The sequence below is a fragment of the Berghia stephanieae genome, chromosome 11 (assembly GCF_034508935.2).
Source record: "Berghia stephanieae isolate SIO BIC M18660-M18661 chromosome 11, UCSD_Bste_1.3, whole genome shotgun sequence".
Classification (NCBI taxonomy): domain Eukaryota; kingdom Metazoa; phylum Mollusca; class Gastropoda; order Nudibranchia; family Aeolidiidae; genus Berghia; species Berghia stephanieae.
The window spans coordinates 19225322-19252204 of NC_088370.1; the positions used below are offsets into that span (position 1 = coordinate 19225322).

Genomic DNA, 26883 nt, shown 5'->3' on the forward strand with positions numbered 1-26883 from the left:
CACTACAAACTGTGGAGTGATCCTCGACAATATTGGAGGTTTCCACAAGACGAAGAAGAAGAAGAAGAAGAAGAAGAAGAAGTGACACCCCCTTCCATGGTATACTGTAAGTGACACCCCCTTCCATGGTGTACTGTAAGTGACACCCCCTTCCATGATGTACTGTAAGTGACACCCCCTTCCATGGTATACTGTAAGTGACACCCCCTTCCGTGGTGTACATAAGTGACACCCCCTTCCGTGATTGTTGTACAACTAATTTGCATACTATTGTAATTTAATATAGATATTTATATTTGTTTATAATTGAAAATGAGAACTATACACCTTGTCAGATCTTTATTATCAATATAGAATTTCAAATAAAATTTAGATGATTATTATCTTCATTCTTTGAAATTATATAATGAGATCTAAATATGACAAAATTCCTCCAGGCATCTCTGTCCGGGGTCAGCCAGCTTAGCTCAATTAAAGTATTTCCAGTCTCTTTCCTTCAACTATCCTCCTCCAGGTTCCCAATGGTCTGCCTCTCTCACTTTCCCAGTGGGGACCATCTTAGTTCTGTATGAGGCAGTCTGGTCTTTTTCATGACTCATGATTATTAGATACCCATAAAATTTTTTTTTAAAACTTGTTTATTTGTTTCTAATAAATGTTTACATTCTTTTCAATTCTATCAGATATGGGATACTCCTGCACACGCGAGATTCCAGGTTTTATACTTTCAAGATTCTCAAGGCATATGTGTTTTATATGACCGGACAAATAAGGCCAGTTTTGACAATGTTGAACAATGGGTCCATAAGATTCAGCAATACGCTCCTAAAGATGTTTCAATAGTGAGTACTGAATAAAGTTCAGTCACTATGGAATATTATATTATCCTACTATTTAACAAAAAGAAATATTTTTAAACATGCTTGTAATTTCAAATTAAATGTGATGAGAGAATGTTAATAAAGAACCTTATCCAAGAACTGAGGGGTCCCGATAGCTCAGTTGGTAGAGCACTTGCTTCTCGTGCAAAGGGACCGAGATCAATCCTGTCCGCAGTCGAGATTTTTGTTCTATTCCCCCCCCCCCCTGTCCACCCAGCAGACATAGGGTAGCTGGTTCTATAAGATCTGGCAGAAAGTACTTTGCCATAGACTAACAGTCTATTCAAAATAACTATTGTCTGTTTCATGATATAGAAAACAGGATAGACTTTGACTCCATGTTGTCATGGCTCTGAAAAACTTTTTCTATCTAAGGACTCAACATTGTGCTGCTCACATGTGAGATTCATTAATAATTTATCACAGGCTGCATGTCATTCTCAGACGGCCGATGACAGGAATAATTATTGATGTTTTGAGCATTACTAAGCATTAACCAATCAGAATAGTACCTGCCATTTAGCCAGTTCCATTCCCTTAACCAATTATTTCCATTCAACAAATAGGCCTGGTACACATTCCTTCATTCGATAGCTACCTTTAGTTCATGCAAAACAGACAAAAAGGTCAGTCCCAAAGTTAGTGAGTATTTATCACAATATTTTGACACTTGTCTTACTTGACTTATTGATATTGCCGATCACCTCCTAATATTCTGACTGGGACGCTTTGGCAGCTTCTCTGATTCGTTGGGCGAGTTCTTTCCACTGATGATCTGCTGCGATGGATCTCAGGTGTTCTATGTAAATCCTTTTCGCACCTCAGTTCTTGTATGTCATCCAGGCACTTGAGGTCTTTATTTATTGTAGTGTATATGCTTGTTGTGGGTCTGCCTTTGTGTTTGTTATGTCCGCTTGGTGTAAAGCGGACATAATCATAAATACATCCATACTGACTATATATATATATATAGCAGGGCATAGCGATCTATCCTGTCAAAGGCTGCTGACATGTCTATCCCGGTGATGATGATATTAATTTTCTCAGTGTTTTCATCGCCAGCTATTTATGCCTCCACACAACATCAGCGGTGCTTCTTTCTTGATGAAATCCACTTTGGCTGTGTGATAAATACCTTTCTATGTGTGGTCGCATCCTGTTAAGAATGATTAATGGAGAGTGTTTTCGAATGGTGTTCAGGAGGGTTATTGGTCTTGGGTTCTTTTGGGGTCCTTTGGTCTTTCCTGGTTTCTGTATAGAAATTAATGACCCTGTGTTTATGTTGAGGGGCTTGTGTTCTCCAAATGTAATATTAAATATGTCTGCTATATGTTCTTCGAGTAACGGTGGTCCAAATTATCTTTTCCTGGGGCTTTGTTGTTGCTCAAGCTTTTGAATCCCTTTTTTACTTCCCTTAAATTTATTGGATTGAGCAATACACTTATGAAGAAATTGTATCGCAACACTTGACGACACTATTAATTTTTTACAATTGCCGGTGTTAAAATTGTTAACGATACTCAGAATCTGAGAGACTGATTGCTATAGGTTGTTGGCAAGTGCTTAAATTGGCTATGGGTCGTCAGATCACAGTTATTGATTGATTACATAGGAAAAAATTACTGGGTTCTATTTATTTAGGGGGGGGGGAGGGGGGGGAGTTGGAGTAAAAATAGAAAAATAGAACAATTGAAAGATCCATTTGACTGGTTTTAATAAAAACATGCGATAACTGATGTGATTTTCTGAGGTGTAAGCACTGTATGTTGATTGAATAACCTAGGACTTATGTTATAAAGCAATAGTAGAACTGCATCCATGTAAATAACTTACTATGCACAGCCTCACGAGATTACAGAGGAACCATCAAAAGGAAAGAAATGATTTTCTATGTCGGGAACAGACCTGACACTTGAATTGTTAATTGTTAGTTTGGTTGCTTGGTTGATTGTTTGATTGATTTATTGATTAATTGATTGGTGAATTGATTGATTGGTATTTGATATATTTTCAGGTTGTGGTAGGTACAAGGGCTGACAGGGTGGAAAGATGGAAAGTAACTAATGAAGACATTAAAGGATTAGTTAAGAAGCTAGATCTAGAACATTTTGAAATCAGTTGTCTCACTGGAGTGGGTATCTACGGAATGTTTGAGGTAAGATATGGTAGTGATCAATTCACTTAGACTTTTCTATCTTTTGTGACAAAACAAGTTGTTTGTTTCCCTTGTTATGGTTTTTTTGTTTTTTGTTTTTTTGTTTTTTTTTTTTTGTAAATATTTTAATGACCCTCACTTTTCGAACTGTATCAAAACTGACATTTCTTTGAAGTCTTAGGCTTGAAGCATTTTGACAAGTCAAAGGTCATAGCCTGGTCATAACCTTGCTATTAGTTTCATTGATGTCATCCTTTCAAGTGAAATTTCCTGTTAAAAAAACATTTAAAAAATAATAAAATTGAGCTTTTATATAGCGCTTTATCCTCTAAACGTGCTCAAAGATGTCCCTGGCGAACAGCAACATTTAATATTTAGGAAGGGACAATGACGCCTTATAAGTGAAATTTTCATTTTTTTTATTTTCGGAAAGAGACAACGCTGTTAACGGCCAGGTACTCATTTTACACCTAAGTACAGTCAGAGAATGTGAGTAAAGAGCCTTCTCTAAGAACTCAACCATGTGCTGAGTGAGGCTCGAACCCAGGACCTTCCGATCCGAAATTGAGTGTCATACCACTAAACCACATAGCCGCACGTTAAATAAGCTAATGACCGCACATGTCTTATTTTCTCTTTATTATTTTTTTTAGCTTATATAATTACCTTTTCCAATCCTTACAGAGAATGGTAGAAAAGATGATAGAAGCAAAGAAGCCAGTGAAAAAATCCTCAAAGAAATCTGATCAGACTGACAAGGAAAAGTCAAAGATGTGTATTATTCTATGACATGCGTGACAAGGAAAAGTCAAAGATGTGTATTATTCTATGACATGCGTCTAAAATCCTTCAGAATACATCAGGTACAAAAGCCGACACTTGGACGATATGTGATGGAAGGGGCAATAACCGTTCACGGTATATGAAAATTCACATTTAAATTATTATCTCCCTTTTGGCTATGGGAATAATCTGAGTCTTCTATATAATTATGGCAATATATAATATATGATCTGGAAAATGAGTTTAAAAAAACAAAAAACAAGTATTTGTCTTATGAAATGGACTACAAAATGATTTTAGTGGTGTACGTGTGTGTGTGTGTATTTGTGTTTGCATGATGGAGTGGATGGGTGTGTATTATCAAATGAGTGGTCTGTGTTGGTGTCTTTGTTTGCATTCAATATGACTCTGTGACACACATTATGTTTCACATGGGAGGTGCCATCTTTAAACTTACCTCTAAATTGATTTAGACCTATAATGCAGAGAAAAATACATACAAAGATGTGTAGCTTATGACAAGATGTTGTTTGAATAAGTCTTGGACACTAAATCATTTAATCATGACAACAAATTGTAACGTCTATACTGACAACCCAAAATGTTATGGGCTCATTGTTGTAATGGAAATACTCTCACACCGACGCAACATATAGTTCAAACAACAATGTTAAATCAAACTCATGATTTTGTAATTCGACCTGCAAATTTGACCTGATATCAATTGAAATGTCAAGGGCATCAGATTCTTTAAATTTGAGTTTTTTTTCTGTTAAAGTAACAACTAATTATTTCTTCTTAATCAAAGCATGTCAATTTAATCAAATCTCAAAATACAGCATTGAAAAATTAAAGAATTTTATCATGTTTAGAGTCATTTTAGTCAATTGGTATATATGAACTAAACTTATTATCTTCTTCTTCTTCTTCTTCTTCTTCTTCTTCTTCTTCTTCTTCTTCTTCTTCTTCTTTCTTCTTCTTCTTCTTCTTCTTCTTCTTCTTCTTCTTCTTCTTCTTCTTCTTCTTCTTCTTCTTCTTCTTCTTCTTCTCTCTCCTCCTCCTCCTCTTCCTCCTCTTCCTACTCCTTTCTCCTCTTCCTCCTCCTCCTCCTCCTCCTCCTCCTCCTTCTCGTCCTCGTCTCTTTCACTGCCAAGACAATCATGTTAGTGATGAGTCCTGTGTTTTGTCGATAAATTATCTTGTGCCATAACTATTTCATCTGACGATGCATCCTATCCTTTTCCTTGTGGTTTAAGGAAAGAAATGTGTTTGTCTATATATATGTATTACGAGATCGTTTCATGTTATAAATGTGAAAATGGGGCCAAATGAGAGTTTTGAGATTATAATTTACATTGATTAAGTCCAGCAAATTCTTTTTTTATTCACTATTTACACTCTTTTTTTAAAGAACATTTTTTTTTAAAATATACTTTTGAATGTGCCCATATATATATAAAAAAATCTTGCCTTATTTTATTCCTCTACATAATATTTAAATTTATTCCTTTGTTTTTGTGTATCGTATATTCCTAGAATCATAAACAAAAATGATCTTTAAATATATGAGATATATTTAGGTATAAAAAAATGAAATGACTTCCAAGTTACTCTTGGAAAAACCTTTTATACGGGACGCGGGATAGCCCATTTATCCGTTATGCTGATAAATCAATTAATCATGAAAGTTATTACATTTTCCTTTCAAATTGGTGAATGTTTCAAACGCTGATTGTGAATTTTATGTTGATTTAAAAACAAAATTATGAGTATGAATTGTTTGCACCTAACTATTTATTGCGTGTTTTGTTTCATAACTATTGTTATTCATTATGGTGATATTATTATCAGAATTATTTATAAAGTCACCATTATCATCATTACCATCATCATCATCATCATCATCATTACCATCATCATCATCATCATCATCATCATCATCATCATCATCATCATCATCATCATCGTCATGCGGGTGGTTGGATGGGAGCATCACCCTTGAATCATATACCTATGATGTTCGCATGGGTGTACGATCCGATAGTGATGTCGTTTCTTCTTCTCTTTACTAGCCTATCCTGCTTCTTTGGTTTGTGATTGTATTTTTGACAGGGGATATTTTTTTTTTCTGTAAATCTTCTGCCTGTTTGTTCTTGGTTATTTATAATTTAGCTTATGGTATCTTTAGGTTATGATTTTGATTTACATTTGTACTATTTTTGTTAGATTGCTTGTTTTTTTGTTTCAGCGGTCTCTCATATAACCTCAATTGTGTTGGAAGAGACCTAAAGCAACAAACAAACAAAAAAAAAAAAATTATCATCATCATGGTAGTCGTTGTCGTCTTCGTCGTCGTCATCATCATCATCATCATCATCATCATTATTATTATTATTATTATTATTAGTAGTAGTAGTAGTAGTAGTAGTAGTAGTAGTAGTAGTAGTAGTAGTAGTAGTAGTAGTAGTAGTAGTAGTAGTAGTAGTAAGTAGTATCATTATTATAATCATCATTATCATCCTCATCATCATTATTATTATTATCATATTTTATAATTTATTAATTTATTATTTCTTAATTTTGCTCCAGACCCTCGAAAAATAAATTACCTCATGATGTGATTTATATCTTTATCAATCCTCTTAAAAGCTCATCTGTGATCAAATGTGATACGTACTATATAATTATTAAATCTAAATGGAATTGTTCGCACAAAGACAGTGGAGATTTAGAGTTATTTTCCTCCTCCATATTTTTAGTTGTCTTTGAGAATATAATATAAGATCGAAACATACCTGGCAGCATGTCTATATAGAGATTTATTAAGTAAATAAAGAGGTATCTATACATGAGTTGAGTAATATTAATGTTATTGGAAATTGTATGATTGGATGTATACTATGTTATGACAAAAATCCTAAAATGGAGAAAGCGTTAAATACCTCTTATACGTTGTGATTGAAGAACCTTGTGCTAAAAGTACTTATGTCACTGGAATTTAATTTTGAAAAAATAAATAAAGAAATTACAAAAAAAAAATTCCCTTAATTCATCCCATAGGGGAAATTTGTCTCAAGGGTCTATTCCAAGGGAAGACTGAAATAACCCAGGCGTCAGCCGCAGTGCAACGCCACAAATTGAGCTAGGGCGAAGTGACTTACTCAAGACCACACAGCGCAGCCCTGGGTGATCGAACTCGGTATCTTTTGGGTACGAAGCAAAGACCGTACCGCTAAGCCACGCTGCCCCCATAGATCATTAAGTTTAGATTCTGCTATACAGAGTGTACACAAAAATAAAATGGTAGTATTGAGGTAGGGGTTGTTGGTTATGTCTATCATAAATATAATTGGTGAATAAACTGTGGTGATCATGCTTTAAGTTTATCACTGACAAGCTGATAAATCATGACAATTTGACTCAAGTACTCAAGTACTGAGGTCTTTCTGACCTTTTGAGCTTTAGCTTTTATATAGCGCAATATCCACTAAACATGCTCAAAGCGCTTTACATGGGGTCCCTGACAAATAGCAACACGAAACACGTAGGTCGTGACATGACGCCTGTGGGGTGATCATGCTTTAAGTTTATCACTGATTAGCTGATAGATCATGAGAATTTGACTCAAGTACTTTTAGTATTGAGGTCTTCAATTTGTAAAGAGTGCATTGTTTGTATATTTTTAATACTTAAAAACTTGTTGAAAAGAATATCGATAGAGCTATGCACATTGTATGAAAATAAATATATACTTTTGTTAATCTCATACATTGCTTTGCTTAGTATTTAATTTCTTTATTTTTTCCACAATTCTCTCTCTCTCTCTCTCTCTCTCTCTCTCTCTCTCTCTCTCTCTCTCTCTCTCGGTGGGGTTCCTGGCCTCCCATAGTGGGCTGGGAGGTACATACTGTGTCTTCTATCTCCCTATGTCTGTTTTCCAACATGCTTTCTGTCTTTGTCTTGAAATGAGATTACTTGGTTTTGTCCTGGCCCTGGCCGGATGTCCTGGCCCTGGCCGGATACCCTGGCTGGGAGGGAAACAGTCAAATGTATAGTTAATTTTGGGAGATGATATTTTTTTCCTTGTAAATCATCTCTCTGTTATGCACTGTATTATGTTTTGTTTATGTATCATATATGATTAAAATTTGTAACATTTGAGTGTATTCCCCTTAGTGGGGACCTGTGCTTGTGTCTGGATGAGACTTTTAGGTGATCTCAAACTGAGTACACTGATAATGTGCTCTTGGAATCTACACCAATTCCCTATTTGTACCATTCCCCTTTGTCTTACCTTTTCTTGGGTGCTTTAATTGTAATTCTAGAACTTTTTACTATCCCATATTCTCCCTTTTTACTGACCTAAATGTGTTGCAAGCGCCGTAAAACACTTAAAACCAAAAACAAAACATCTAATTGTTTTAGTGCTGTAGTGATATCTAAATCTTTTAGCTATTCCATTTCTTCACATGTAGTAAAAACAGTTTGTTCCTCATCTGTCCATCTCCATTTTAATCTTTTCTTTGTTATCTGATAAAACGGCCCTAAGACAAATGAGAGATTTGGCAATTATTATGAATAAAATTGTTCTTGTCCTAAGAACGATCTTAGTCTCGTTACCTTGGAGGTCTAGAGTCATTTTGGTTATTGAATCAAATTTGTGTCATTTGCAATGCCTTCTTTTGACAGAATTTGACCCAATTACTGGGAAAGAAATTTGACGAAGGAGCATCTCTGAATATTACAACGAAGTCTCTCACTATGAATCGATAAAATAACTTATCAGACAATGTAAATGATTGATTGAGTCAATGCCACTCACGAAGGTGTCGTCAAAATGGACAATGACACGTAAACTACTCTGAGTCAGTTGATCCATTGTTTATTGAAACTATTGAGGAGCCGAATTGATGCCAAAAGGTAGTCTTGCTCGGTGGACAAAGCATCTTTGCATGTACAGAAAGGAGGTCGTTCCTGCGCTTTTGGTCATAACAAATTGGACAATGACACGTAAAATACTCTAGTCAGTTGATCCATTGTTTATTGAAACTATTGAGGAGCCGAATTGATGCCAAAAGGTAGTCACGCTTGGACAAAGCATCTTTGCGTGTACAGAAAGCAGGTCGTTTCTTCGATTTTGGTCTTAAAAATCTGTGTATAAGCGTTGGCAATGTGTAATTTTAGAAAACCCGAAGCCTTCATCCAATGTATGCCTGAGATCTTCTGTTAACGTTATAAGCTATTTGTGAATTGTTAGTTGATTAATTAACTGTCAAAGAAAAATCTCCACAGACTATCATTTTTGTTTCTCACCACTGCTTGTCTTGATTTTGATTGGTATAATCGGTATTCCAAACCCGTTGGAAGATGTAGACTTCCAAATCTAATGCCCCTTGAAATGCAGACATCCAAGTTCTTCGGGAGGTCGTCCTAATTTGGATAAAGGACAGTGTAACGACTCTGGGTTAGACTACGTTATTTCAATGTAATTATTATCAATCATATGGAAAATTGACAACAAATACATATTACAACCATCCAGGACGGAGTTATTTCAGTAGTTAACCTAACACTAACACAAAAACGTCTTACGATGTTTTTGAGTAACAAAACGTTTTAATAGTTCACGCAGTCAACATTCACACTCACATGCAAAACATGCACAACACAAGATGCGCACTGCTAGAAAGAACCCTAACAGAATTAAACACAGCCGAACAATTCCAATATATTTCAATATATGTTACAGGCAGGACGAGGCTTATGATACAACAGGTGTCTTGTTTGAAACAGATTGTCCACCAAAACATTTTATAGCGGTTTAGGAGACCGTCCTTATGGACATGGAACGACAGAGTGGTAACCACAACATTTATATCGAGATATATGTCACTCAGAGAAACAAGCAAGAAGGCTTTTTCCCCATGTCGGGCTGTTTCTCGTTTGATCTTTGTTGATATTTGATTTTGGTATTGGAGAGTGATTTGCCAATATTCAATCTGGTCCTAGCAGAAATGATATTATCACCCTTCTATATTCATGACGAGCTAGAACAAAACCAAGTAATCTCATTCCAAGACAAAGACAGTAAGCATGTTGGAAAACAGACACAGGTTGATAGAAGACACAGTATTACCTCCCTGCCCACATGGGAGATTAAAAATCTCATCCAGACACAAGCACAGATCCCCACTAAGAGTATGTTTTTGTTTTTAAGGGTTTTACGGCGCTTGCAACACATTAAGGTCATATCAGCGCCAGTAAAAAGGAAGAAAATGGGATAGTAAAAAGTTCTAGAATTACAATTAAAGCATCCAAGAATAAGGCAGACAAAGGGGAATGGGTTCAAATAGGGAGCAGACGTAGATTCCAAGAGCTCACTATCAGTGTACTTAGTTTGAGATCGACTAAAAATCTCATCCAGCCACAAGCCACAGGTCCCCACGAAGACGAATGTACCCAAATGTTTTACAAATCATATACAACATAAAGAAAACACAAACCAGTGCGGGTGGGGATCCTGACCTCCCATAGTGGGCAGGGAGGTACATACTGTGTCTTCTATACCCTTATATCTGTTTTCCAACATGCTTTCTGCCTTTGTCTTGGAATGAGATTACTTGGTTTTTTCCTGGCCCTGGTCGGAGTCCTGGCTGGGAGGGAAACAGTCAAATGCATAGTTATGGTTTTGGGAGATGATATTTTTTTCCTTGTAAATCATCTCTCTGTTATGTATTATTATTTTTATTTTGAATGTATAATGTAAGCATTTGAGTGTGTTCCTCTTTGTTGGATTTTGTGCTTGTGTCTGGATGAGACTTGTAGGTGATTTCAAACTAAGTACATTGGTGGTATGCTCTTGGAATCTACATCTGATCCCTATTTGTTCCCAGTTCCCCTTTGTCTTACTTTTTCTTGGGTGCTTTAATTGTAATTCTAGAACTTTTTACTATCCCATTTTCTTCCTTTTTACTGGCGCTGATATAACCTAAATGTGTTGCAAGCGCCGTAAAACCCTTAAAAACAAACAAACAAACAATCCAGTGCATAACAGAGAGATGAGTTACAAGGAAGAAAATATCATCCCCCAAAACAATAACTATACGTTTGACTGTTTCCCTCTCAGCCAGGGCATCTGGCCAGGACCAGGACAAAACCAAGTAATCTTATTCCATAAGACAAAGACAGAAAGCAAGTTGGAAAACAGATATAATATAGGGGAATAGAAGACGCAGTGAGTACCTCCCTGCCCACTATGGATATTTCGGCTTGTAACCCAGGATAAGTAGAGGAAATATAATATAGTCTAAACGTTCAAAATAAAGAATGGTTAGAGTAAGACTAGAAGAATGATAGTAGATATAGGTTTCCCTCCAGACCAGGGCCTATGCAGTGAAGGAGAAGGGGAAAAGATAGTGAGCCCTGACTCACGCAATGACTATGATAAAAGAGACAAATAAATAACTCAAAGGAAATCAAGTTTAGCGACAACTATACGTTTATTACAGATGACTACTGACTAATTTATTACAAACTAAAACACATTTAGAACGATACAGCTCTACTTATCATTCATCCATCTTTTTTTTAGTCTCTCTCTCCTGTCATGTACAAATATGAACACCAAGGCACAGATAAATAATCAATTAATTTTTTTTTTTTAAATAGAGCTTTCATATAGAGCAATATCCACTAAACGTGCTAAAAGTGCTTTGCAAGGGGTCCGTGTCCAACGGCAACATTAAACATTTAGTACAAGGCGATATTATATTCTTCTATTTTATGGAAATTCTGTGCACGAACGTTAGGAATTCCATCCAATTTCCAAACACATTTAATCCCGAGACTTAGCTGAAACGTGTCGATGTCGTATGTGTCCGACAGTTCTATTCCCTAATTAGTAAGTCTTTTGTAATTTGACAAAAGACATTTCATTGGATTAATTTACATTTGAAATTGATTGAGCTGTAGAGTTTGTTTGTGAAGCTATAATATATGGTTTAGTGGTATGACTCTCGCCTTCGAATCGGAAGGTTCTGAGAGGCGCAATGTTGAGCCCTTGAAAATGTCTCTTTAATCACATTCTCTCACAGTACACGGGTGTAAAATGAGTACCTGGACGCTAACAGACTTGCCCCTGTCAATGATAATTATAATAATAATAATAATAATAATAATAATAATAATAATAATAATAATAATAATAATAATAATAATAATAATAATATAATAATAATAATAATAATAATAATAAATGCTGGGAGTACAAATAGGGAAAGGAGCGGTGGTTTGCAACTTTTTTTTGTTTGTTGCTTTAGGTCTCTTCCAACACAATTGAGGTTATATGAGAGACCGCTGAAACAAAAAAACAAGCAATCTAACAAAAATAGTACAAATGTAAATCAAAATCATAACCTAAAGATATCATAAGCTAAATTATAAATAACCAAGAACAAACAGGCAGAAGATTTACAGAAGAAAAAAATCCCCTGTCAAAAATACAATCACAAACCAAAGAAGCAGGATAGGCTAGTAAAGAGAAGAAGAAACGACATCACTATCGGATCGTACACCCATGCGAACATCATAGGTATATGATTCAAGGGTGATGCTCCCATCCAACCATCCGCTAAAATCTCCACTGTACCCGGATCGATCTCGGTCCCTTTGCTTGTGAAGCGAGTGCTCTACCAACTGAGCTAACGGGACCCCGGTTTGCAACTTTAAACACATAAGAGTTCTGGAGTAGTGCTGGGCGGGTATCCGGGTACCCGCGGGTACTCGCGGGTAAAAAGTTAAACCGGGTACTCGAGTAAAAGGGGCGGGTAGCGGGTACCCGCTTCAACAAATGGAAACCGAACTGAGTGATAATTGGATGTAATACAATTTTGATCTTACATATTTACATTCACATGACCTTTTTTCAAAAGATTTCCCTCTTTTATTTTTCAATTACATTGATTTTTTTGTTTTATTTGTTAACACACATTTGATTCAATTTTGGAATCAACAGATTAAGACTATATTAGTTCTTATCTTTTAAAAGGAATCTCAGGTATTTTTAAAATTTATTTATTTATTTATTTTGGTTTCATTGTAATTAATTATCCTTGTTTCTTACTTTCGTTTCATTTGTTGTAATAAATAATAAATAATAAATGAATAAAAAAAATTAAAGAATAAAAACATTAAAAAATTTTAAGAATAAAAAAGCCCCCCCCCCCCCCCCCCCCCCCCCTTTCACAAAAACATTTTTTTTGGTCAAAAAGTCACTCCTGCCACGGGTACCCGCGGTACCCGGGTAATCCTACCACTACCCGGGTAATACCCGGGTAATGATTTGGGCGGGTAATCCCAGCACTGTCTGGGAGTACAAATAGTGAAAAGCGCTATTTGTAGTGGTAGTACGAATAATCACTTCGTAATAATAATAATAATAATAATAATAATAATAATAATAATAATAATAATAATAATAATAATAATAATAATAATAATAATAACAATAATAATAATAAGAATAATAATAATAATAATAATAATAATAATAAAGTTAAAACAATATAATAATCGTTACTTATTCAAACTAGGAAATAAAGTGATGATGATGATGATGATGATGATGATGATGATGATGATACCATATCACCTTGCCTACTTAATATCTAAAAGTGTGTAAACAAGCATGAAAAGAGAGAAACAAAGACTGTAAACATTGCTACAAAATAAGAACAGCCCAACTGGCGACTGCCGCAGGGTTCTGGGTTTTCATCAACGACTGCGAAGGCACGGACTTGAACTCCAGTCCCCCCGACGAATTTGACGGGGTCGAGTAGAATCGGAATCCCTTGGCGGGAAGGCGGCCTGGGTCTTTGATGTTCTCGGTGATCATCTTGCTGTTGCCGAGCATTTTCACGTGTGTTGGGAAGTTACTGGTCATCAGGTCGGGGCCCATGGTGTCCACTGCCAAAATATTGATGTCCCGTTCATCTACTAAGTAGTCGATGGCCTCAGCGCTGACAACAGGAAATCGGTATTTCCTGGAGATTTAAAAAAAAAAGATATATAATTAAACACTAACATGTCCTAGCGGTCCCGATAGCTCAATTGATAGAATACTCGCTTCACAGTTAACTCTCTCCTTACCAGCTATTTTCAGAATTTTACCCGAAATTTCATACTCACCCAACACAAAAGTCGATTTTTCAAACAGTATAGTAACGAGTATATTCTATATTTTGTTCTGAAAAATGAGCTCTGCAGCACAATGTTCAGTTTTTATAGCTATAACTACTGAAATCAGAATAAGAAAATAAATTGTTGGTTGCATCGTAACGAATGTGACGATTTTCTTATAGGTGGTAAGGGAAGGGATAAAAGGATTTGGATCGATCTCCAGTAAATGGGTAGCTGGGTCTGCTAGATCTGGCAGAAAATCACTTTACAACAGACTAGTGTCCAAAGAATAACAAGTAATTTTTATTTTCTGGTGGAATATCAAAATATTATTTTGGTTTTGCTTACACATAACATAACATATGGTATCGGGCAAAATAGTATAAAATCCCTTGAATGCCCTTAACATTTATAGTAATGCCATACATCTATTGATTAAAGATTACAATAATGATACACGCGGTAAAGATAGTATTTCAACTTAAATGTACTCATCAAAGTAAAAAAAAAAAAGAAAAAAAAATGGGAATAGAGTATTCATATAAAGCAATAAGCATTAAACATGATCAAGGCGCTTTACACAGGTCCCGAGCCAACAGCAACATAAAACCTGTAGGCCGAGACATGACGCCTATTAGTCGATATTAATTTCTGTTTATCCGAAAGAGACAGCGCTGTTACAGCCAGGTACTTACACTCCAGTAGGTTTTCGCGAGGACGAGAGACGCATGCGCACAACCAACATGACGTTCTCTCTCTAATAACTTTTCCACCGGTGACGTCACAGATTATGGGTGACGTCCAATCAAGGGACGCTACTCTTCCGCTAATCTCATTCCCTATACAAGAGGATAGAAATAGCCTAGAGCAAGTTTTATTTTAGGGCTCAGTTTATCTCGAGGTCCAAACCAGAATATAATAGAAAAAAACCCCAAACAAAAACAACTTTTTGGAGACCTAAAAACCATTCTTACTTCAGACAAGATACGAATGCCAACAAGGATCAGAAAATAGTTTTCTTTGGAAAGAGTTCGATATCTCATTGGTCACAAGAGATGTTATAACAAAAAATGTTTGTATGTGTTGAACCCGTGACACCCAAGCAGTCAGGGAGAGAAGGCTCGAATAAAGGCTAGGGTTAAAAGCGATCTTTTTTTTGGGATCGTGGATAGCTCATACGGTAGAGCCAAGCTCACCCCAGCCATGTGGAGTTGTCGTACCAGATAGGTCGCGGGTTCGAGCCCTAATCGCCGCCGAAAATTTTTAATTCTTCTGGCACTTTCCTACTCACTTTATTTCTTGTTGTTAACCTTGATAATTTCCATTCAGGTTCAATAAAGTACATCTTATCTTATCTTATCTTATCTTATCTTATCTTCCAATCCCGAAGGCGAGTGTCAAACCACTACACCAAATAGCCGCAGAGAAGATTAACCCTCTCCTTGCCAGGTACCACCTATAGGAAAATCATCATATTTGTTACGATGCAGCCAATGTTTTTGTCATTCTAATTTCTTTTGTACATCATAATATTTGAACAAAAATGTTTGCTATAGTCAGGCCTAGAAGTGATTCAGGAAAATATTTTTCCCTGCTTTTTCCCGGTTTTTTCCTGTTTTTTTTCCAGGCTTTAGGGAAAATTTTAAGGTAGTAATTTTCAAGTATATTCATCAATTCTAGACCAGTTACCACTACCTATATATATATATATATATATATATATATATATATATATATATATATATATATATATATATATATATATACACACACATATATATATATATATATATATATATATATATATATATATATATATAGAGAGAGAGAGAGAGAGAGAGAGAGAGAGAGAGAAAGAGAGAGAGAGAAAGAGAGAGAGAGAAAGAAAGAGAGAGAGAGAGAGAGAGAGAGAGAGAGAGAGAGAGAATCAGAAAAGAGGGGGAAATTATTGACTCGTAGTACATATTACTATAACAAGCCATCCAGTATCTACTAAGCCTACACCATCCGTGGGGAAAAAAAAGGAAAAAAAAAAAAAAAAAGAGAGAGAGAGAGAGAGAGAGAGAGAGAGAGAGAGAGAGAGAGAGAGAGAGAGAGAGAGAGAGAGAGATGTGAGTGAAAAAGAGAGTGGCTGAGACTGAGAGAAAGAAATATATTGACTCTGGCTATTAATACTTGGACGTATTCCTGTGAAGTCTAGGCCTCCTACAACATGCAAAAAAAATATTTAAAAAAAAGAGAGAGAGAGAGAAATGGGGAGAAAAGAGACAAAGAGAAGAGAAATCAATAGAGAGAAAAAGACATTTGAATATTACTATGAGAGAGAAAGTAGCGTCCAAAGACTTGTGGCCTACTTATTGAATTGCACATGAATGAAATAAAGCTAGTGAATCTAGAGACAGACAAAACAAACTTAGTACAAATTACAATGAGTAAACGACCTTAATCTGCCATCTCCAAATAATTGAATAACAAGTCACTAAAATTAATTAAAGTAGCCTAAGGACGTCGACCGTCTTTCTTAGCTTAGCTAACAATCGCATTCATGACCAAGTCAAAAACACAAAAAAAAAAAAACAAAAAAAAAAAAAAAACACACACTCACACACACACACTACTAAGATGAGGGGAGGGATGTGTGTTTCTAGCACTCTTGTCTTGTCGACAATGATGAGTCGACTGAGTGAATCAAGCGTCTTTAAGTCTTTCGACCAATCACAGGCTATCTAACCGAACCGGCTGGTCGAAACAAAGACGCTTCTCGCCGTCGATGTATTACGCTATTGTTGTGCAAGTGGCACCTTTTTGAGAAGGCCTAAAAGCTAAAAAATAAAAGTAAAAAATATAATTCTGAGGAATTTGAAAGTCACATTGTTGAAATCGGCTTGAAAAAAGAAGAACATTGGTCCTTGTTTCAGAAAAATCGGTTGAAAACCAACTGTTTTACGAATAAATTCGATTTTAAAAATTCCTTTTGTTTATTTTCGATTTTTTTAGCAACTTTTTTATTTATCGGCCGATTTTCTTGATTTTTATATCATTCTTTATATCTCAATGAGACGAGATCAGTGATATACCTTGTTTGTTTCAAATGTAACTACAACATAATTTGCTTTTTTTACTTATCAACCGTGCCTGGATAATTTATTCAACAACTGACGTAACTATCCCATTGCCGTCTTCCAGTGTTTCAGCGATGACTCGAAACCACTATAATTACGTCATGCACAGGAAACATGGTAATAGTCTGTGTACTCTACGAATGCGGACCGGACTTTGCTGATTGGGTCGATCGTCATAACATAGGGCCTAGTAGTGTGAGGAAACCATAAGAGGCTGCTGCCATGCTCTAAGCCGATCGTTCGCAGGTTGGGTAATGATTACGCGGAAGAATACATGTTGGGTTGTTGTTCACCTAAATTTTTCTCACGGCTTTTTCCCGGCCCCAGACAATTTTCACCGATTTTCCCGGCTTTTCCCGGTCGGGAAATTTCAAAATAAAGTTCCCGGCTTTTCCCGGTTTTCCCGGCCCACTTCGAGGCCTGTATAGTATATTAACACTGTTGAAGAGCTCGCTTAGCAAAAAAAAAAAAAAAAAAAAAAAGTATGTATAGCAAGAACTAACAAATTTTGTGTTTGAGTGAAATAAATCTATTTTTGTATCGGTTGGATGTGAAGTTTTGAGGAAAATCCGGAAAATGGCCGGTAAGGAGAGACTTAACTCACTCAACCCTAACACCGACTATATCCGTAGTTTACCCGGGTTACTCTTACCCCATGCCTATTAATCCTATTTATTTCTGAGACAAATTATAGGCGTAGTATCAAAAATTTTTTTTTTAGTTTTTACACGTTAATTACATGTAGTTGAATAAAACTATCAATGTATATTCTTATTTTAATAATGTTTTCTAATTTTAAAAAGTAGCAAAAATCTCTAGGATTTAGTGAGTTAACATCTGTTTGTTTTATTCCTTCCATACTTACATTGCGTCGTCAATGTCTTCCGTATTGAAGTACTCAGAAATGTTGCTGAATCGATGGGACCAGTTGAAATTAATGACGACTGCAGCTTTTTGTGGAATATTTCCATTCTCCGCTTCCCAGGCTTTAACCTATAGATAAAACAATTAAAAAGTTCTAGCCAGCATGAAGAATAAAAAGTACAAATTTTCTTTGTTTAGAACTACGATGGCTGCCGTTGCTGGGCGACGTAACATCATACTATTGAATCCAATTTCATAAAGTATGTATTCAGTCCTCTAGAAGAGGTATTTTATACACTACTGATGAGATTGGAACCAGTTTTTTTTAAATCACACTTTTGTTATCCAGTATCTCAAAGCACGAAAGTAAAAATTTAATTTTAAGCCTATTCATCTATAGATATCTAATATGAGTTTTAAAATTCTTATATTGAGGAAAAAGTTCTGAACAAGTGTGTATGAAACGGTGCATCAGTGCTGATTTTTTGGGATTTTTTGTGTTCTCTTTTTTTTCATGTATCATTCTTACAAGAATATATATATATATATATATATATATATATATATATATATATATATATATATATATATATATATATATATATATATATATATCACAGTGTTCCAAAAGCGATCTTTTAGTTCAGCCCGCTTTACCCCTGCTCTCACAATGCATACTGTCACGCTTCACCGATTTCTGGTATTCAGTCAGAGCCCTTTGTGGCTATTGAAATTATCAACCTTTGTTATGGTTTTTAAACCTGTTTTTAACTATTTTAAAAATGTTATTTATAAATACAAAGTGATTACTTAGAAAAAGGAGAAGATGATTTTTATTCTGATATAATTTTATTAATAATAAGATGTATATAATTTTCACACTAAGCATTAACTTTCAGAGTATTTTTGAAAAAAAATTCACTCAAACATGCATAATAAACTCTTAATTATCTAAAAATTTAAACGACCAAAGTGAAAAAAAAATTCACTAATTAAAAGTCAAAGACTATTTCTAATTACTCACAAAATTTCACATGTGCCGGAAATTTGGTTATTTTACTATTCCGTCTGATATTTGAACCCTCCCATTCAACATTCGACATCCTTGAGGATTCAATATGCAATCTCTCTTGTATTACAACTCCAGATTACAGAATATAGTTAGAATGCCATCAAACATACTTTAATATTATATATTCACTTTCTTTAAAAAGCAGATACCCAGCTCTTTCTCTGTGTTTACAAAAAATTGAATTCATTTTATTTTAAAAGTCATTGTGAAAACTAGTAGAGTCTATTAATACGTCCAAACCCATTTATAAATTAGATATTAAGTAATTTGCGTATTGAGTAATTTGCGTGTCAATGCATGTGTGTGTTTATATTTGTGTATGTGTGTGTGTGTGTGTGTGTGTGTGTTTGTGTTAGAGATAGGGAGTTGCTAGTGTGTGTTGGTATGTGTATGGATCTGTTTAGGTATGAGAAAGAACAAAAATATTTGTGGTGGAGGATGTAGCTATTGAACGGAGGATAGTTGGAGGGAGAAAGGGATAGAGAAAAAGAGAAAAAAAGGGGAGGGGATTGAGAAAGCAACATATAACTCAAAATATACAAATAACAGCTCTATTTTTAGAGGAAGTTTAACAACGTAATATGTCAAATATTTTAAGATGTTTAAGTATTATTTTGTTTGATTCATCAAATTTTCATTTCTCTCTAACTTTCTTTTTTTTTTTTTTTTTTTGGGGGGGGGGGGGGGGAGGGCACATGTGACATGATATCAGGAGAAACCTGCAGGAGGTTACTTTTTATTATTGTTTTTAATTTAGATGATTCTGTTCTCATTGATTGTGTTCTCTTTTCAATTTTTGAAATTGTTGAATGTAACAATTCACCTCCTTGTTCTCCTAAAAGACCTAGACCAAAAGTATATTTCTTCATAAAAGGTATGCAATGGGTTTCCAATATGTGGTGTTTTGGAAGTACATTTTGAGAAAAGTAATAACGGTATATTGTCATATATTTCTCTATCTTGCTATTAAGACTTTCTATTACTGTCTCTGTGACTGGTTTTGTGTGAAAAATTAGTGAATGTATTTCAGAATAAGCTCCATTTATTTCATCAAAACATTTTTTATAGTTTCAGCTTTATCTCTGATTAATTTATTGTTTGTATACATGTATTTTTAGAAACGACATTTTCAGTGAGTTTTTTGTAAACGTCTTGTGTGTAATATCTATGGCAATGATTTCCTATGAACCTACGACTATGACATACTTGAGATATGATTGTGTTTGTTTTTAATATATCATCAAGAGAACTACAGACTGGCCCACATCGTTCTGACAGTTTCCTTTATGAACTAAGGCTATTTTTTCTTCTGTGATTGGGATCTTAGTTTCCCATTCTTTTTTTCTCTTGAGGCACATCAGTGAGCAATTCACAGGTCTTGTAAGATTCTACAACTGCTAGTACTCTTATATGTTTTCATGTCTCTCATTTTCTTTTCACATTTATAGCATATAACTTCTGAATGTTTATTTTTAAGGTCCGTTCCAATATCAATGTCAAAGAACAGTTTGATTTCATTTTTGAAGTCTTTACAAAAAATGTTTTTCCTGTTTTTAGCCTTTTCTTTAACTGTTAGTGCACCTTTAGCACATAAACAACATAGTGAATTGAGATCTTTAAGTGTATCTCAAGTGTATGTTCCCTTTTTACCTGATAGGTGAAACCAAAAAAAATCATAAAAAATAAACTACGCTTCGCGCACTGACCGACCTTTCACACCAAAAAGACAATAAAATTTAAAAACTTATAAATTATCAACGAAGGAAATCTATCGTTTGGATAATGAGATATCACTAATTATATTTGAGAAATCACTTTTCAAAATTCGATTATGTACATACTTTTATAACCCAAGTTACAACATAACCAATAAACTTATTTTGATGAAAATTTCACAATGATGTGCAGCAAAGGAGGGTAAATGATATTCAACTAAAAAATATAATGTTATATTCAATTATCGGGGTGAAAAAATGTTTGAATTAACACAAAAAAAACGGAAGATAGGGATTAGTAAGGAATGCACCCAGGATTAAGATTACCTGCCGTGAAATCACTGACTTCACGGTTCAGTGACTCAGACTAAAAGATCGCTGAGAAGCAATTTGGAACACTTGTGATATATATATATATATATATATATATATATATATATATATATATATATATATATATATATATATATATTATATATATATATATATATATATTCAGATCTTTATCTTACACAACTGCGAGTTTTCTTTATTTTACGTCCGACTACGTTTTTCTCTTGATGATTTCAACACTCTTCTTCTTGCTCGAGACTAAAGCATTTATGATTTGTTTTTAACTGAATGCATAATAAATATTGTCTCAGACCGACGTATACTGATTTAAAGGTCTGATAACTCAAAGTGTTATGGGCCCATTGTTGAAATGTAAATACTCTCAAACCAAAGCAATACATTCTCCATTCCAACCATGTTAAATCAAGCCCATTATTGGATTCAATAGTCTGATGTCACGACGCCCATCAACGGCAGCCATCGTGGTTCTAAACAAAGAACATATGTACTTTATATTCTTCATGCTGGCAAGAACTTTTCATATGTCTTGTGATCAGAATGTGTAACAGTCAAAACATGATCAGATTTATAATGGGTTTTTTTCTCCTCTGAATACGCTTTTATGCTCATCCGAGAAATATTTCATAAGGGCGTCGGACATTTTCCCGATAGTTTAGAGCCAGTTACTAAGTTACCATGCGTCATTACGAGGGAAGTGACGTTACGTCTGCTGAAGCGTATTGTGTGTTCGGCTGTCAGACCTGTGAATATGTAACATCGTCTAAGACATTTCAAGCGTGTAATGCAATGGAAATTATACACTGTTTTTATCAATGATTTTAAATATTCCCTACGTACTCGTTCTTATCAAAGGTCACTTTTTTTTAGTCTATGACCAATGATATAATATTACACCAATAACCTAAACGTGTTTTTTCTATTCAATATATATGTTTATCTTAATTATTCTTAATAATGTTTAATCTGACACTATAGAAAGAACAAAGTTGACGTCACTCAGCTCTTTGTTATTGTTTTTAGACAGCTACTTTGATGGTAAGTCCTCACTAAATTATATCAATCAGATTAAACGTAAAAGGTTACACACGTTTTTGCACGTGGGCACCTGCAATTAGGCTGATGGATCCTGTGAGTATTTTACCTAAACCCATAACATCTATACAAGATGGACTGTGTGAAGTGTTGCTGCTAGGGACCCCTTGTAAAGCGCTTTGAGCACGTTTAGTGGATATTGAGCTATATTTAAAGCTTATTAGTAGATTTTATGGGCACTGTGAGTCCTAAAGTAATTAATAATCTCGTCGTACAGAGGATTGGTTGTTTTTAAGGGTGTTACAGCCCTTGCAACATATTTAGGTCATATCGACTCCAGACTCCAATAAGAAGTCAAAAAATGGAATAGTCGAAAATTGTAGCGGGGAATTGGTTCAAATGGGGAATAGATGTAGATTCTACTAAGGGCACACCACCAATGCACGCAGTAGTTTGAGATCACCAAAAAGTCTCATCCAGACACGACCAGCACAGGATCCCACTAAGAGCAACACACTCAAATGTTCATAAGATGTGTTCGTAACAAAAATAGAACTATCAGTACATAACAGATGATTTACAACGAAATATTAATCTATCATTTCCTTAAACTAGCACTATAGATAGAACGAAGATGACGTCACTCAAGCCTTTGTTATTGTATTTTGCCATCCGCGTTTGAGAGTGATTTTCACTATCAACCAGACTATACAAGTTCATGGTTACACACAGTTTTGTGTGTAGGTCCGTTATAATTCCGGATGGCAATGTTATGAGCGTCTTAGCCAAGCGCATACTATCTATACATTTGACTGCTTTCCTCTTAGCCAAGGACTACAGCAGGACAAAAACCAAGGACAAAACCAAATAATCCAACATGTTGGGCGCAGTAGACAGAAGGCACCGCAAGTGTCAGAAGACCCCACCCGGAAAATCTACTTCTACGGGAAACAACTCAAAGCGTTCATCTCTGGGTTGTTTCCCTTTGAAGCAGATTTTCTATGTGAGATTTCGTCTCTACCTTTTCTGCTGTGAGTGCGTAATCGGGATCTTTTTCCACCTCTTGTGTACAGTCAATCATGACACCATCGGCAATCGTATTTTCCAGCGGGATCTGGTCAAGGCTAAGGCCACCTAGGATTTTCAAGCAACAAACACAATGAGAGGGCTATCAGTTGTTTGCTTTGTTTGTTTGTTTTTTGTTTTTATCATTTTGATTTCGTTTGTGGTTTTAGTGTGTGATTGTGTGTTAGTTTGTGTTTACATTTGTGTGTCAGTGGTCAAGGCTAAGGCCACCTAGGATTTTCAAGCAACAAACACAATGAGAGGGCTATCAGTTGTTTGCTTTGTTTGTTTGTTTTTTGTTTTGTTTTTTCATTTTGTTTGTGATATTTAAAAAAAAATTGGTTTGTTTTTGATTTTGTTCGTTTGTAGTTTTAGTGTTTGTTAGTTTGTGTTTGCATTTGTGTGTTAGTGCCTCCGCGTGTGTGTTTGAGGCTTCGTGGTGTTTTGTCATGGATGACACTCGACTTCAGATCTGTAAAGTCATCGGTACGAGCTTCGCTGTTGGCTTTTTTGTTGGTGTTGTTTTTTGTTTTTTTTGTGTGTTTTTTTTTAAAAAGGTTTTACGGTGCTTGTAATATATTTAGGCCATATCAGCGCCAGTAAAAAGGAAGATAATGGGATAGTAAAAAAAAAAACAAATAATCTAGAATTACAATTAAAGAGCCCCCCAAAACAGTTTAAAAAGGGGAATTTATTCAAATGGGGATAGATGCAGATTCCAAGAGCACACCATCATCAATGTTGCTAAGTCCCAGGTTTGAGAGTTTTTGCCAAGCTCAGTGTCATTTAAATCGATAGATATTTGAAGTGATGATTTTTCTGGCCAAGTTTGAAAATACGTCTTTGTCTAGAGAACGGCAGTTAACTAATTAAACAAGAAAAAGAATCCACTATGTTGTGAGTTATGTCCATGCCAATGTAAATTTGTTACGAAGGGAGATCACCAAGTCAACAAGAATATATTCTTTGTTTACTTCCCTTGGGTTTTTGGTCGTATTTTAAAATCTAGTCCGGCGTGTTGCTGGGTGCCTTTATCCGTTATAAACTTATAAAGCACTAGCAATCTCCTTATAACACTGCTGGTGCCTTTGTGTACAAATCACACACCCTAGCAACGCCACAAAACCTTTACTAATGGGGGTGTCAAAAAAGAAGAATTCGACCTTTGCATAAGACCATTGATGAAAATCGTCATTTCTACTCTTTGCAGAGTCGTGTAAAGTAATGCATTCATTCACTCAAGGACAAATTGCTTTGGCTAGAGTCTTATAATTAATGATGTACGTCTGTTTACAATAACACTGCTCACATTTGCTGCTGATCACACGGCTACCGATAACACATACACATGGATGATTAAATAATATGTCGAATTCGACCTGATAACTACAGTGATGAGACATATGCTCCGCTATGCGGGGCATATCTTACGCATGGACGCAGACCGCCTTCTGCATCGAACTTTTATTGCCTACGAAGAGCTCGACAACTAGACCAGCAGGCACTCTTATCTACTACATGGGCTGGATTCTATGCCCATTGACAAAATTGTGACTCTAGCCAGGAACAGACGTGCTTGGTCCCAATATGTGAATTCCCTGTGACCGTGACACTTTGATGCTGATGTCGCATAGCACCTTATAGGTGCCGTACTAATGTATAATGCAACTCATACATACACATAATATGTCATCCATCGCCAAAACCCAGTGTGTCATTCCAGGATGTGTAAATCGAAGCTCGAAGAAATAACAATGTGAAATTGGACTTAACGTTGTAAAAATGAAATACCAATGTAATTTATAATATAGCACGAGAGCAGCAATTGTGTTCACTTCGGTCTTTGTTTCCTTTGTTATTGTATACAGGCAAGAGGGGGGGGGGGGGGGGGTGGGGGGGGGGGGGGGGGGTGTTAAAGGTACTTGCGACACATTAAGCACATGTCATCCAGCGCTAGTTACAATGCTTGTTTGTTTGTTTGTTTTTAAGGGTTTTACGGCGCTTGCAACACATTTAGGTCATACCAGCGCCAGAAAAGGGAAGAAAATGGGATAGTAGAAAGTTCTAGAAATACAATTAAAGACCCCAAGAAAAGGGAAGACAAAGGGGTATTGGTTCATATAGGAAAAAAGGTGTAGATTCCAAGAACACACTATCAAAGTACTTGTTTGAGATCACCTAAAAGTCTCATCCAGACACAAGCACAGGTCCCCACTGAGAGGAATACACTCAAATGTTTACAAATCATATATAATATATAGACAAAACATAGTACAGTGCATAACAGAGAGATTATTTACAAGGAAAAAAATATCATCTCCCAAAACAAGAATATACATTCAACTGTTTGCCTCTAAGCCAAGGACTCCGGCCACGGTCAGGACAAAAACCAAGCAATCTCATTCCAAGACAAAGACAGAAAGCAAGTTGGAAAACAGATATAGGACGAGTGAAGACACAATCAGTGCCTCCTTGCCTACTATGGGAGGTCAGGAACCCCACCCAGAGGAAATTTATTGAATAATCAAGAGATTTAGACAACCAATCATGCATAACGCTATGGATATCGAACTAGGTATCTTTTGGGTGCGAAGCAAAGTCTATAATGCTGAGCCTCATTAACCCCCACCCCCTCCCCATCAAGTCGTGCGGCTATGTGGTCTAGTGGTATGGCACTCGCTTTCGGATCGAAAGGTCCTGGATTCGAGCCTCGCTCGTCGCATAGTTGAGTCCTTGGAAAAGACCCCTTACTCACATTCTCTCACAGTACTAAGGTGTAAAATGAGTACTTGGCCGTTTACAGCGTTGTCTCTGTCCGAAAAAAATTGTAACATCACCTAAAGGCGTCATGTCCCGTCCTAAATTATGTGAAATGTTGCTCTTGGCCAGGGACCCCTTGTAAAGCGCTTTGAGCACATTTAATGGATATTGCGCTATATAAAAGCTAAATTTAAGCTCGATTTAAGTCGTTATGGCAAGGCAGGGTTTCCTCGAACATTTTTGCATGTCCCAAGGAGTTCGAGGAAACCGTGCTGTAGTGTATGTTATTTCCATACCTTTGTTGAAGTGAATTGGAGCATCAACATGCGTTCCGCCATGCTCACCAAGAGAATATCGTTGAGCTTTGACACTGTCGATTAAAAATAAACACGTGTTGTAAAAGTTGAGATATAAAAGAGCCAATTTCACAAAATCAGTGAATATATGAAACCAAAATAAAATATGAAGTATTATATCCCGCATTTCCACGGATGCGCTAAACACAATTAGAGCCATAGTGTTTCAAAGAAATATCACCATATATATATATATATATATATATATATATATATATATATATATATATATATTATTGATACACATTTTCCAAAAAACCACAAGCTACATAAAATTATCAACAGGGATATGATAAATATAAGCTACAAAACAATGTAGCTTATGCCTGGAAGAAAAATATACTATAATTAAACACCCTCATGAAGCCACACTCAACACGAAAAATGAGATGCACAACAGCTGCCCACATGGACGAAAACATCTGCTAATGAACTACAAACTTACGAACCACTGCAACAACAATACACAACAAACCCAACTCATGCAACACACAGTCCTGACGATGGCCGGAAGGCCTGAAACATCGATGTAGACTGACTCCAACATC

The 26883-nt window shown here is 35.7% G+C and overlaps 1 protein-coding gene and 1 long non-coding RNA gene across 2 annotated transcripts in view; both read right to left on the minus strand.

Annotated features, from left to right (window-relative positions):
- LOC144956713 (uncharacterized) overlaps window positions 1-26883 on the minus strand; it is a 224672-nt gene that overhangs the window by 6769 nt on the left and 191020 nt on the right. The gene's annotated exons all lie outside the window — the stretch shown is intronic.
- Window positions 13059-26883, minus strand: part of LOC144956712 (isatin hydrolase-like) — a 33428-nt gene continuing 19603 nt past the window's right edge. The window contains exons 3-6 of the mRNA XM_078887388.1: window positions 26276-26349; window positions 23176-23288; window positions 17983-18110; window positions 13059-13859 (exon numbers count right to left, since the gene is read on the minus strand). Coding sequence (XP_078743514.1) covers window positions 13538-13859; window positions 17983-18110; window positions 23176-23288; window positions 26276-26349 — 637 coding nt within the window. The 3' untranslated portion in view covers window positions 13059-13537. The remainder of the gene's footprint in view (window positions 13860-17982; window positions 18111-23175; window positions 23289-26275; window positions 26350-26883) is intronic.